The sequence below is a fragment of the Octopus bimaculoides genome, chromosome 5, assembly GCF_046866305.1.
Source record: "Octopus bimaculoides isolate indiv1 chromosome 5, ASM4686630v1, whole genome shotgun sequence".
In the NCBI taxonomy this organism is placed as follows: domain Eukaryota; kingdom Metazoa; phylum Mollusca; class Cephalopoda; order Octopoda; family Octopodidae; genus Octopus; species Octopus bimaculoides.
Window position 1 is genome coordinate 104,794,015 of NC_142932.1, and position 13,650 is coordinate 104,807,664.

Consider the following 13,650-nt stretch of genomic DNA (forward strand, 5'->3'; position numbering starts at 1 on the left):
TTATTATTATCATTACGATAATTATTTTTATTATTCTTGTATTTGGGGATGGTCATGTTGCCAGTTTAGCCAATAAAAACACACGCACTTTATATTTGGTGTTAATTTGCTTCAGCTTTATATTACATTACATTACATTAATCATATTTCGACCAGAGTTCTTTCATCACACTTCTGTGACCTCATCAGTGGTCCTTTGCTTTCTTCTTTCTTATATGTGTGTCCCTCCTTGTTAATGATCAGCAATTTTGATACAAAATACAAAATGGCTGATCGTTAGCAGTGTTTTTATTGGCTAAACTAGCAACATGACCATCTTCAAATACAACAATATCTGTTTCAACACACAATTTCACATCAAGAATCTTGCAAAACAAATATATTTTTATTATTATTAAGCAAGAAAGCTAGCAGAATCATTAGCACATTAGGCAAAACACTTAGTGGCATTTCGTCTGTCTTTACATTCTGAGTTTGAGTTCCACTGAGGTCAATTTTGCATTTCATCTTTTCAGGTTCAGTAAAATAAGTACCAATTGAGTTCTGGGGTGGATATAATCAACTTATACTTGCTCCCAAAATTGCTAGCCTAGGGCCAAAATTTGAAACCATTATTATTATTATTATTATTATTATTATTATCACTGTTATTTTTCTTCTTCTTTCAATTTTGCTTCCATTTCTTGCCAAGTGTCTTCCCAACACCTAGGGCAAAGAAACATACTCTATACATTGGTAGGTCATTAGAATAAACACACCAAATTGTTCATTTACAAAGTCAAATTATGTGATAGAAAAAGTAGAAAAAAGAAAGTAAGATAAATGAAAAATAGAAAATAGGAAAAAAGAAAAAAATGAAAACAAAGAAAACAAAGAAAAAAGGGGGAAAGAAAAGAAACTACTTACGAATCAGAGGGCCAAGGCCTGTTAGAAGTTCTGGTGACCACTGTGAATTCGTATTGTGTATAGAAGCAAGAACTTTATCAAGCAGCATTCGTTGTTCAGAAATATTACAGGAATCTAGCTTACCAATGTCTTCAATTGCCTCCCTAAAAGACAGACGTTTTGTAATAAGATAAAGAAAACATCCATTAATTCCATCTCACCTCAGTTTTAAGAGATTTAGGTTGTTTGAGTTAACTGAGTGTTGAACTCTCAAATTAAAGATGGAAAGACTGATAGTTCATTTCCCATGATTGACATCTAGTATAGGATGTTGTAACATTGGGCAAGAAAATTTCCAGCTGCAAACTGCAGCATAGCAATGTAATTGGTGAGTGTTATTTCCTTAGCTTGCAGTATAAGGTTTGATTCTCAGAATATAGTTTGAAAATGAATTGGCAAACTTTCTTTAGTGGTTCCCTGTCTATCAATTTGGTTATGAGATTTTAATTAAAATGAAAAGCAAATTCAATAGAATGCTTTAAAATGAAAAAGTATCAAGAGACACTGTTTCAAGGTGAATATGAAGCTGTTCTCAGTGTAGAGATTAGGATTGCTTTCATTGCTCTGCTGAGGCAAACAAGTAGAAGAAATTTTTCCTTCAAACAGGTGCAGGCATGGCTGTGTGGTAAGAAGCTTACTTCCCAATCACATGGTTTTGGGTTCATTCCCTCTGCATGGCACCTTGGGCAAGTGTCTTCCACTATAGCCTTGGGCCAACCAAAGCTTTGCGAGTGGATTTGGTAAACTGAAAAAAGCCCATTGCTTATATGTATATATCTATGTGTGTGTCTTTGTGTCTGTGTTTGTCCTCCCACCACCACCACCACTTGAAACTGGTGTTGGTGTGTTTACATCTCTGTAACTTAGTGGTTCAGCAAAAGAGATCAGTAGGACAAGTACCAGGCTTAAAAAGAAATAAAGTCCTGGGATCAGTTTGTTCAACGAAAAAAACCTTTCGAGGGGATGCCCCAGCATGGCCATAGTCAAATGACTGAAACAAGTAAAAGAAAAGATAAAGATAAATATAGAATATTTCTAGAAAGCAACAAGGTTTTGATTACTAAGTTGTCATTTTGTGAATCTGATATATTCAGGTTCTGTGCAAGTATGTGCTCATTCGTGCTTCTATTTTGTCTTTAACAATGAGAGAGAGAGATGGCACTCCGTCGCTTACAACGTCAAGAGTTCCAGTTGATCCATCTGGTTTCACCAGTCCTCAGTCAAATCGTCCAACCCATGCTAGCATGGAAAGCGGACGTTAAAGGATGATGATGATGATGAATATTCATTATATAATTTTACTGTTTATAAACTAGAGCAGTTTTTTGTTGTTGTTAGCACTCTGTCGCTTACGACGTCGAGGGTTCCAGTTGATCCGATCAACGGAACAGCCTGCTTGTGAAATTAACATGCAAGTGGCTGAGCACTCCACAGACACGTGTACCCTTAATGTAGTTCTCGGGGATATTCAGCATGACACAGTGTGACAAGGCTGACCCTTTGAATTACAGGCACAACAGAAACAAGAAGTAAGAGAAAGTTGTGGTGAAAGAGTACAGCAGGGTTCGCCACCATCCCCTGCCGGAGCCTCGTGGAGCTTTAGGTGTTTTCGCTCAATAAACACTCACAACGCCCGGTCTGGGAATCGAAACTGCGATCCTATGACCGCGAGTCCGCTGCCCTAACCAATGGGCCATTGCGCCTCCACTGTCTTTAACAATAAACACTAAAAATTAGGCAAGTAATATATAAGTTGTTCAGTATTATACACTCCCAAATTGTAATGTGGAAACAGTAAAAATTAGTTAAGACAAATTTGTGAGAAGTCACATAGTCATATTACTTCAATGGGATATCATCACATAGCTGTAATGTATTGTCTTTAGGAACTACTGACCATATCAGAGTATTTGCTTTCCTGATTTTTGTTAGATCAGATTCGCTTTCTAAAATCTTTCTATTGACAGCACTCAGTGTCCAGGTCTTGGGCTGCTCTGATTATTAAAGTAGGAACATGTAATACAGCTGAAATTTCTCAAGCCAGAGATTGTTGCTAGTGATGAATACTAGTTAGGTAGACCTTTCAAGGAATTTTGCAATCAATAACAAAAAGAGAAAAATTGAAAAAAAATAAATAAATAAAATGAAAGAAAAAAATAACACCAATATAAGGACATACATGATGATTTGAGGACTGAGTTTTTCCAGATCAGCTTTACCAATCCCACACAACAGATTTCCAACCAATTGAATATCATTTAGTTTTATATTTAAAATATTTTGTAACTTAGTAGTGTTCAACCAATTTCCAAACAAGTGAGTTAACTGAAATACAAAATAATACAAAATTATGAGAATTATTAATGTGTTAAGGTAATCTTTATACAACGAATCACTATTCTTTAGTTAAATGTTAAACATCCCTGTCTTTTCAACAATCCTGGCTAAGCATTTATTTATTTATTGGTATGCAAATTTAAGCTCATGTTGAGCTATGACGGTATCAATTTCACACTATAACTAGATGGTTGTTCATTATCTTCTTTTCCTTGTAAGGCAACGAGTTGGCAGAAACATTAGCACGCCATGCAAAATGCTTAGCAGTATTTTGTCAGTCACTATGTTCTGAGTTCAAATTCCGCCGACGTCGATTGTGTGTGTATATATACATATACACATATAGGCACATGGATTAGTGGTTAGGGTGTCAGCATCATTATCATAAGATAGTGGTTTCGATTCCTGGACCAGGCGACGCGTTGTGTTCTTGAGCAAAACACTTCATTTCATGTTGCTCCATTCCACTCAGCTGGCAAAAATGAGTAACGAGAACACATACGCCATTGAAACTGGGAAATTGGGCCCATGAGCCTGGCTAGGCTTTAAAAGAGGGCATTTTTATTTTATATATACATATACATACATATATATACACACACGCATACATCTATATATACACTCCTACACACACACACACACACACACACACACATACACATATATATGTATATGTGGGTGTTTGAGTGATTACATATTTCTCTCTCATCTGCATGCACATTTTGCTGGTTTACAATCAATGGTTTTGCTAACTGTCAATTGCTTGCAATCCCTTACAAAAGAATATCCAAGCCTCTTGACATGTCTCGACTTGTTTCATAATCTTTGTAAGCAAAAGCCTCATTTCAGTGTTGTTTGTTTCTGGTTGTTCATGCAAGCATTTCCAGAGCACTCGTTTTTCAGTTGACTGGAAGATTATAACCTCATTCATAAACAGGGGGGGGGGGAAGGGGTATTAGAACAGGAAAGACTTCCAGCCACCATAGAAAACCCTGCCCCCAAAACACCTTCATCTTACCCAAGTTAGCAAGGTAAAGTAATTCTTAAAATAATGATGATCTATCTATCTATCTATCTATCTATCTATCTATCTGTCTGTCTGTCTTTTTTTACCTATCTATCTGTCTGTCTCCCTGCCTGCCTGCCTGCCTACCTACCTACCTACCTACCTACCTACCTATCTATCTATCTATCTATCTATCTATCTATCTATCTATCTATCTATCTATCTATTTATTTATCTGCCTATCTGCCTGCCCACCCATCCATCTGTCTGTCTGTCTGTCTATCTATCTATCTATCTATGTATGTATGTATGTATGTATGTATGTATCTATCTATCTATTTATCTATCTATCTATGTAATAACCATATCATGTGTGTGTAGATAAATGGCTCATAAAGTCCGTGGAAACTATATCCAGAGATGCCATCAATAAGGCAGCAATAGTTATAAGTTTAAGAAAGAAAGTAACATTCAAGTTGATGTACATCAAGACTTAGTTCTCACCTCATCAAATTTATTATGTCCTCTAGTTCCTAACAGACCAGTTTAAAATTGACTACTCATGTAGACCAATGAACTAGTCCACATATCTTAATTTCTTAAACATTTAGAGAGAAAGTTTTCAAAGTTAGAACTAAAATTGAGAAGCCTCAAAGTACATCTATTAAATTTTGACTCTACTGGAATTGTGGAAATGACTATGTATGATATGCAGTAAAGGAGTCAGTATGAATTTTATGAGTGGCTGTGTGGTAAGAAGCTTGCTTACCAACCACATGGTCCTGGGTTCAGTCCCACTGCATGGCACTTTGGGCAAGTGTCTTCTACTATAGCCTCGAGCCAACCAAAGCCTTGTGAGAGGATTTGGTTGACGGAACCTGAAAGAAGCCTCATCGTTTAATGTCTGCCTTCCATGCTGACATAGATCTTATATCATCATTATCATCATCATTTAACGTCCATTGTCCATGCTGGCATGGGTTGGACAGTTTGACAGGGCTGGAACGTCGGAAGGCTGCACCAGACTCCAGTCTAATTTGGCATGGTTTTCTATAGCTGGATGCCCTTCCTAATGCCAACCACTCTGAGAGTGTAGTGGGTGAACAAAGAACAATTCTTTCAAGGCAACAATCAATAAATAATAAGGATGTATAGGATTTGTTTTCTTTAGTCAAGAGACTGTATTTGATTTCTTTCAACCTTGGGCTATCTTTAACTGTAGAACATCCTTCAAAGATTTATTCATGTATTTAGAAAAGCTGGGAATAGGCCACTTGGAAATTTTTATTACAAAATAAAAAGCCATCAAAATAGTATATAAATCTTACAGAGAAAATAATAGAAATATTGATCATAACATTTTCTATTCAGAAAAAAGGAAACATGAATGACAAAACAAGATATATTTTTTTCTCAGTCATGGAGTTCAAAATTTCCCCCTCATTCTTCTTATATAAAGAAACACAATCATATAGATCATAACTTAAGGGAGGGGACAACTTTTATATATATAAGCTAAAGTCTAGTCAAGCTGACCCAGAGGGTGTGTCAGGCTCATCTAAATAAAAAGAAATTACCTCTATTATTTGTATAGAGATTCAATTCTGAAGACAGATGTTGGTGATACTGGGTGGAGGATGGCGATGAAGTAGACACTATAAAATGTTGTCATTATATCACAATGAATAAAATGAATAATATCAACAGAAAAATTACAAACACACACACAGAAGAGAGAATAGAAGATAATTATACGAGAAATATACTTGATCGAAAGATCAATAATACACTTTATGACATTTCTGTAGATTATGATCTTGAGTTGAGTAGTACAATGTGGTGCAATGTCGTGTCATATGGCAGTCATTAATGAAATGCATGGTTTGGTAAAAGTAGTGCTTTTTTTCAACAAATTTTATTCCACAAAAACAATAACAACATGTAACAAAAACATCTTTAAATGATTATCGCAGGGCATATTCACCATCTACTTCAATTATTGCTTCCCATTTGTTTGGCAGACAGTCAGACCGTCATTTAAAAATGTTTTTGTTAAATATTGTTATTGTTTTTGTTGAATAAAATTTGTTGAAAACAAGCCGCAATAATTATACACCTACCCAGCAGATATGTGTATGCACACACACACACACACACACACACACACACACACACACACACACACACACACACACACACACATATGCACACCAACTTACACACAAAGATGGGCTTCCTTCAGTTTCCATCTACCAAATCCATTCACAAGGCTTTGGCCAGCTTGAGGTCATAGTCGCAGACACTTGCCCAGGGTGCCATTCATTGGGACTGAAATTGAAATCTTGTGGTTAGGAAGCAGATCTCTTAAATACACAACCATATCTACATGGAAAAGCAGAATTAATGGCAGCTTGTAAACTCTGGTGCCTTTAGTTCCCAGCCCAAAACTTTACAAAGGAGGTATTAAATGTAAATAAAAAATCTTGACCACACTTACTATGACCTTATCATGTTGGCAGGAATAAAATAAAAAAAACGATAAAATATATCAAATAAAAACATTTGAAGACAAACTTACTTGGTGTTTCATGAATCCAGGAAACTTTCCTAAGTTTTCAACTATGTTTGCATTAGAAAAATTCATAGATTTAATCTGATTCAAAGATAACCCTGTAAGGAGTGTACCAAGCTCTGTTATGTTTTCTGCAGACCAGTTCTTTGCAGGACCAAATGTCTATAAGTACCAGCAATAAATAGATAAGAATTTATTAGTCAGATATAAGTCTAGTCAGAAATTTAGAAGATAGTTGGGTAAGATTGATGTTTATGACTTTATCAATATGTTACTTGAAGGTAACATGTTACTTGAATCTGAATATGCAGAAAAGTTTAAGCTGTGCCTTAAGATAACAAGAACAGAGGCTATATACTATAGGTCTTCCTAACAACTGAATCCAGAATAATGCAGTGATTGTAGACAAACTGACTACACATTTTTGGGGGTAAGAAACCTAGAACTAAACAACTTTCTCCACAGCACCAACCTTAAGAAGGTCTTCTGGTGAATGTGTTCTAGGCGTAATTGTCTACAATGATCTGTGTTGGATAAATCACATTTCTAATACCATCAAAAAGTTTGAAGGTGCCTTAGCATCACTTAGTAAGCCCTTTGTCTGATGCTCACCAGCCATCTCTTTAAAGCTGTATGCACCTATGATACACCCATGCTTACAGTTTAGAACTTTCATCTTGTCCAGAATATCAATGCACTAGAAACACATTGTCAAGAGACATGCAAGCAAGTGAATACCCTTCAACAGCCACATACAATACTTTGAGCATGTTGCTCCTCTAGGCATCGACACACTAAAGCTTTGATGTCCAGCAGGTAACTTGATAGAAGCCCATGAGATTATCCTCCATTTATTCAATAACAAACTTGGCCATCATTTTTAATTCAGTATTTCTACCATTTATGGACTCACTTATAAAATCCAAAACAGCACATCACCTGTCTTTCAGAAAAATTTTTTTTCAGGCTTAGAATCATTGAAGCATGGAATAAACTACGTGCATCAGTTGTTATCTGTCAAGACATTGTATCCTTCAAAAATTCCATGCTTCCCAAAATTCCTTAACACTACTCCGGACATACCTACGCACTTTTTTCTCTTTATTGGTTTTTACTTTTCTGTCTTATGTTTTATCCTGTGTACTATGCATGTACTTTTGGCTTTCATTGTTGTCTTTTGTTTTTTTTTACTTATTGCTGCTTTCTGCCATTTTTTATCATTTTCCTATGAACTGTGTTGCACCTTAATATTGTATGAAATAAGCTCATCACCGTCATCGTCGTCATCATTACTATTATTATTATTAATGGAGTAGTGAGGATGCATGGCTTAGTGGTTAGGGTGTTGCACTCACAATCTCACCACTGTGGTTTCAATTCCTAGACCTCGTGGTGCATTGTGTTCTTGAGCAAAACACTTCATTTCATGTTGCCCTGCAATTACTTCGATACCTGACATGCTGTACACCATGCACTTATTCCAGCAACATCAATTTGATGAAAGGAGTGAGATAATATGCAGCGTGAACATTTGCTCACTATAAACAAATCATTTGTGCAGTTCGTTTGGCAAAAGCAGAATGTTCGTACATTGTCTTTGATGGGAGAGCCCATCATTAAAGAAGTATTATAGAAAACGAAAAAAAATTACATATCAGATTTATCTTGTTAAGAGATTACTTCATCCAAGATTCTTGTCAGAAAATTAATATTATATCAATTTCACAAAAATTCTATAATATTGAACACATTGTCGATTATCACAAAAAAAGACACAAAAGCTAGGTTACTTAAATATAAGAAAGACTGAATATTCAGAACAGAGTAGAAAATTTGTAAAAGTAAAATAATAACAATAAAAAATAAACTTTATTTTTCATAAATTCATAATCTTCAATTTTGCTTCAACAATTTATAATAAATTAAGAACTTTTATAGCAAAGAAAGTTCTGAAGTATCTGCTTTTCAAATTAAAACGACAATAATATTTTGAAATTAATTTTTTTTAGCATTATTGCAGTGATGGCTGTACCATAAATGATAAATTCTGACAAACAAAGTCACTAACTGGGGCCTTTTATTTTTGGTTTTAGCAGTTTCCCTCAATATGCTAAAAGATAGAGGTTTACAAGTATAAATGCCCCAAATTCCATTTTTGTGAGTCAATGGGGATGAATATAAGTTGATTAATGCTTCTGATCAAAAAAGGTCAAGTATTTGAATTTATTTTGCCAGTGAGTTGCATAGACATTGTCACCAAAAGACCACTGATTAGATGTCCGTGTATCACATTTCTGGGAATAACCTCAATCGGTCACCAGACCAACCTTTGGCTATGTTTTGTGAGGATTAAAACAGTCTTAAGCTTTTAATATAATAGGGTAAAAACAAAAGGGTTACTGCGGAAATATAAAACTGTAAAAGGTGCCAACTACATCAAATAATCATAAGTGAATGACGGAAGCCTCTACATGATCACTCAACCTGCTAGAAATAGTAACAAAATGTCTTTCTGATCACACCTTACTATTTTAGACATTGACATATGGCACAAAGTAGTCCAAGATGCATTAAGCTAGAAAAAAGACAGAATTTTAATGGCTTGGCTGTCATTGATGGCAAATGTCCTCAATCAGGACTTAGCAGGGACTGGGATGAAACAAGAAAAATATTAAAAACTAACCATCTTCCTGATTTTTTTTTTTGTTTTTTTTTTCAGCCTAATGAATTTTATTAAGAGACAAATTTCAATCCAGAATTTCAAAGCTTACCATGTTTACAAGAGCCATCAAACTCTGAAGTTGTTCAGATGTATAATTAGTAACCTTCCCAAAAACCTGTATGCATTTTACAAATTCTTCTTTGGATATAGACATAATTTGTTCAACTGTAAGGGTTTTAACAAGTGATTTAATTTCAGTTATATTCCTGCAGGTTAACGGAGCTGGTTTCTGAGTACGAGTTTCTGATATATGCAAAATAGAAATCATAATTATTTCTTAAAATTTTTTTTTAGAAATCAAAATGAAGCAAAAAGAAACAAACAGAACATAAAATACTGTTATGGAATCCTTCAATGAATTTACCAATTGTAAGAATTGTATAACAGTCATAGACAATAAAATTTTCATGGCCCATTGGTTTATGAGGAAATGGTCCTTATTACATCACTGGTGTTACAATGTTTCTTTGGTGAATATATTTAGCTCTCACATTATATTCATCTGATCAATAATTCATTAGCATGGATGGATGGACGTAATTTGCTATTGTAGCAGCATCAGTAGAATATGAGTACAGGTACGAAACCTGTTTTGCAGCCATGTTGTTACTGGTGTGATCTAATTGCAAGGCACCTCGTTTTCATCATCGTCGTCATCATCATCGTCGTCATCATCATCGTCGTCATCATCATCGTCGTCGTCATCATCGTCATCATCATCATCATCATCATCATCATTGCCATCATCACTGTCATTGTTTCAACTATGATATCCACAAGTCATTAGTATTCACATACTAGCTTCAAGGTATGTGTTTGTTATGTAGAATTGGTATATCCAATAACCAAACATCGCTGTATACAGTGGCTATTTAAGCCATGTGTTTGAGAATGATTAAAGGGTTAAATGGGTGCTGATGAAGGGCAACTCCCTTCTCCCACCACCACCACCACCAAAATAAAAAATATGGCATATGCACCCATTGCCATTTTCTCATCTTTGATCTCATTGTTTGTTTACATCTGATGTCTCGTATACGAAATAGTATAACAAAAATTAGTGCTGGCTATAATTTCTATTGAATATCTGTAGAGATAACCTTAACAAGTAATGTAAAAGTGCACTGCTAACACAGAAGGACACAGTGTTGGCTTATAAAAACGTTTAATATACTTTATAGGATATTATGATTGCATAATGAAATACCATGTACCTACAAGTGATTAGTGTTGATAATTTATCTATCATCACCATCATCATCATCAAAGTCATCATTTTCATCATTATCATTGGTGTTTTAATGTCCACTTTTCCATGCTCAAATGGGCTGCACTGAATTTGCTGAGAATTTACAGAGCACCTGTACTGGTGTCAGGTAAAAAGCACCTTTGCTGGTGCTACCTAAAAAGCATCCAGTACACCCTATAAAATTGTTGATGTTAGCAGGGCATCCAGCCATAAGAACCATTCCAAAACAGATAAGCAGAGCCTGGTGCAGCTCTATGGCTGGCTTGCCAGCTCCAGTCAAACTGTCCATCCCATCCCAGCATGGAAAATGGATAAATTATGATGATGATGATGATGATGATAAAAGGAGCTTCTCTCAGTTTGTGTCTGTCAAATTTACCATAAAAACCCATGTAATTTGTGCACCTATGTAATTTAAGCAGGTGATTTTTCAGGCTGTAGAACCTAAAACCATGTGTTTGGGAAGCAGACTTCTTACCTGCACCTTATCTAGATTATAGTAATTTAATTGGCCAGTCTAACATATTTATTGAATCAACCGGTTTATTGTTTTTCTTATTTTTGTACTGGCTTAATGTATACAAACTAAAGATACATATATTTCTGTGTAATTTCATAGTCATTAATAAAAGTAGTCATTAATAAAAGATTTAAGAACCTTTTCTCTTTCAAAAGATATTCAAAAGCCATCTTCAGTTAAATCATGGGTTCCAGAGGGTATTCCAATTACATGATAAAGTATTACTACAAATCAACTAAATCTTCTTTACCTCGCTTTATTCGACTGAATGCATCATTGCTTCTAAACTGTGTCTGGTCTCGAGTTTTAAGCACGAAGGGTATGATTTTATAACAAAATTTAAAGTTGTTGTTGTTTTCAATCTCCATTTTCTGGCAGGTTGATACAAATGACTGCAAAGACTGAGCCCAACTATCCTACAATAAATAGACAAAAGATAAATACAGAGTGAATTGGCAGCAATTTTAATATAGATCTGCTAACATTGATTAGGTCACAAAAGTTGATTAGTTGACTGATTGATTGATTGATCGAATGATTAAATCGAATAATTGATGAATTGATTGGTTTAAAGAATGGTTAAATAATAATAATAATAATAATAATAATAATAATAATAATAATAATAATAATAATAATAATGATAATAATAATAATAATAATAATAATAATAATAATAATGATGATGATGATGATGATAAGAGCGATGCCACAACAATATAGCCGGGCTTGTCCATTGGACAAGCTGCAACAAATATGGACTTGACAGAGCAAAAAATTTGTACGACCACAGACCTGAAGGCATCATCGAAAATAGAAATGCAAAGATCCTATGGGATTTTATGATTCAATGCGACCATGAGATTGAGAATAGGAAGCCGGACATAGTCTTAATTGAGAAAGAAAACAAACTATGCTGGATCATAGATATATCATACCCAGCTGACAACAAGGTATGCGATAAGGAAGAAAGACAAGTTGAGAGATATGACAGGTTAGCTTGGGAGGTTAAGCAGTTGTGGTCGATGAAAAAGGTAGCAGTAGTACCAATAATTGTCGGAGCCCTGGGAACAGGGAGTAAAAATCCTGAGAAGTACATGGAACAAATAGGGGCTGCAATAAGGGTGGAGTACTTGCAGAAAACAGCACTGCTTGGAACCGCCCGAATACTCCGGAAGGTGCTCAAAAAATAAGAGGTGTTCACCTTAGTTCACTGGTAGTGGACAGCTGACGCTGTAGTACATCTCCAGCGTTAGAAGCTGTGCAAAGGCAATTATAATAATGATAATAATAATAATGGTTTGAAATTTTTCCACAAGGGCAGCAATTTTGGGGGAGGGGATGAGTCAGTTACATCGACTCCAGTGTCCAATTGATACTTATTTTATCAACCCCAAAAGGATGAAAGGTAAAGTCAACCTTGGCAGAATTTGAACTCAGAACAAAGAGAGGTACGCAATATACCGCTAAGCATTCTGTCCAGCAGGCTAATAATTCTGCCAGCTCGCCATCTTATTATAATAATAAATAATAAATAATAATAATAATAATAATAATAATAATAATAATAATAATAATAATAATAATAATAATAACAACAATAATAGTAAAAGAAGTGAAATAGAATCAGTGCATATGTTTATTCTTGACATTGTGACTCTCCCAAGATTCAATAAAATTTCTATTAAATGTTTTACTTCGGTTGAAGTAAAAAAAAGTTTTTAAAGAATAAAGTAACATACACTTGGAATTTTTCTCCTGTCTTTCGAATCCCATGATCCAACGAGAACACCAACTTTTTCCAGATCCTCTGCTGTCATATCTGAAAGTCTATCCCTGAAATTTGAAAAAGGTCAACAACATAAGAAAATTTAAGAAATATCTTTTGTTGTGTTTATCTTTTTGCTAAGGGTGATTTTATGATTTTATGTGTTCATAATAAATAAAACAAATTAAATAAAATAAGAGCACTCATATGATGACATAATATAACAAGGCTTTTACTATGAATGAGACCCAAATATGTCCCAATCAATTACAGGGCATCAACTGACTGAACTACATGCTTACTCTGTAGATTTTAGACTTTAAATTATTTCAAAGAAAGATTCATAATTCATTCCTCATCGTTATTTAATGTCCATCTTCCATTCTAACATTGGTTAGATGGTTTCACAGGATCCTAAAGATTAAAGGACTGCATCATGTTCCAGTGCCTTCTTTGGCATGACTTCTTCAGTTGGATACCCTTTCTAATGCCAACCACTTTACAATGTGCACTGGGTGTTTTCTCATGCTA

The 13,650-nt window shown here is 34.8% G+C and overlaps 1 protein-coding gene across 2 annotated transcripts in view; it reads right to left on the reverse strand.

Moving 5' to 3' along the window:
* Window positions 1-13,650, reverse strand: part of LOC106874393 (uncharacterized) — a 126,878-nt gene that overhangs the window by 67,691 nt on the left and 45,537 nt on the right. For both annotated transcript variants that reach the window (XM_089352840.1, XM_089352839.1), the window contains exons 13-18: window positions 13,094-13,187; window positions 11,602-11,767; window positions 9,632-9,825; window positions 6,867-7,022; window positions 3,125-3,270; window positions 907-1,049 (exon numbers count right to left, since the gene is read on the reverse strand). In XM_089352840.1, coding sequence (XP_089208966.1) covers window positions 907-1,049; window positions 3,125-3,270; window positions 6,867-7,022; window positions 9,632-9,825; window positions 11,602-11,767; window positions 13,094-13,187 — 899 coding nt within the window. The remainder of the gene's footprint in view (window positions 1-906; window positions 1,050-3,124; window positions 3,271-6,866; window positions 7,023-9,631; window positions 9,826-11,601; window positions 11,768-13,093; window positions 13,188-13,650) is intronic.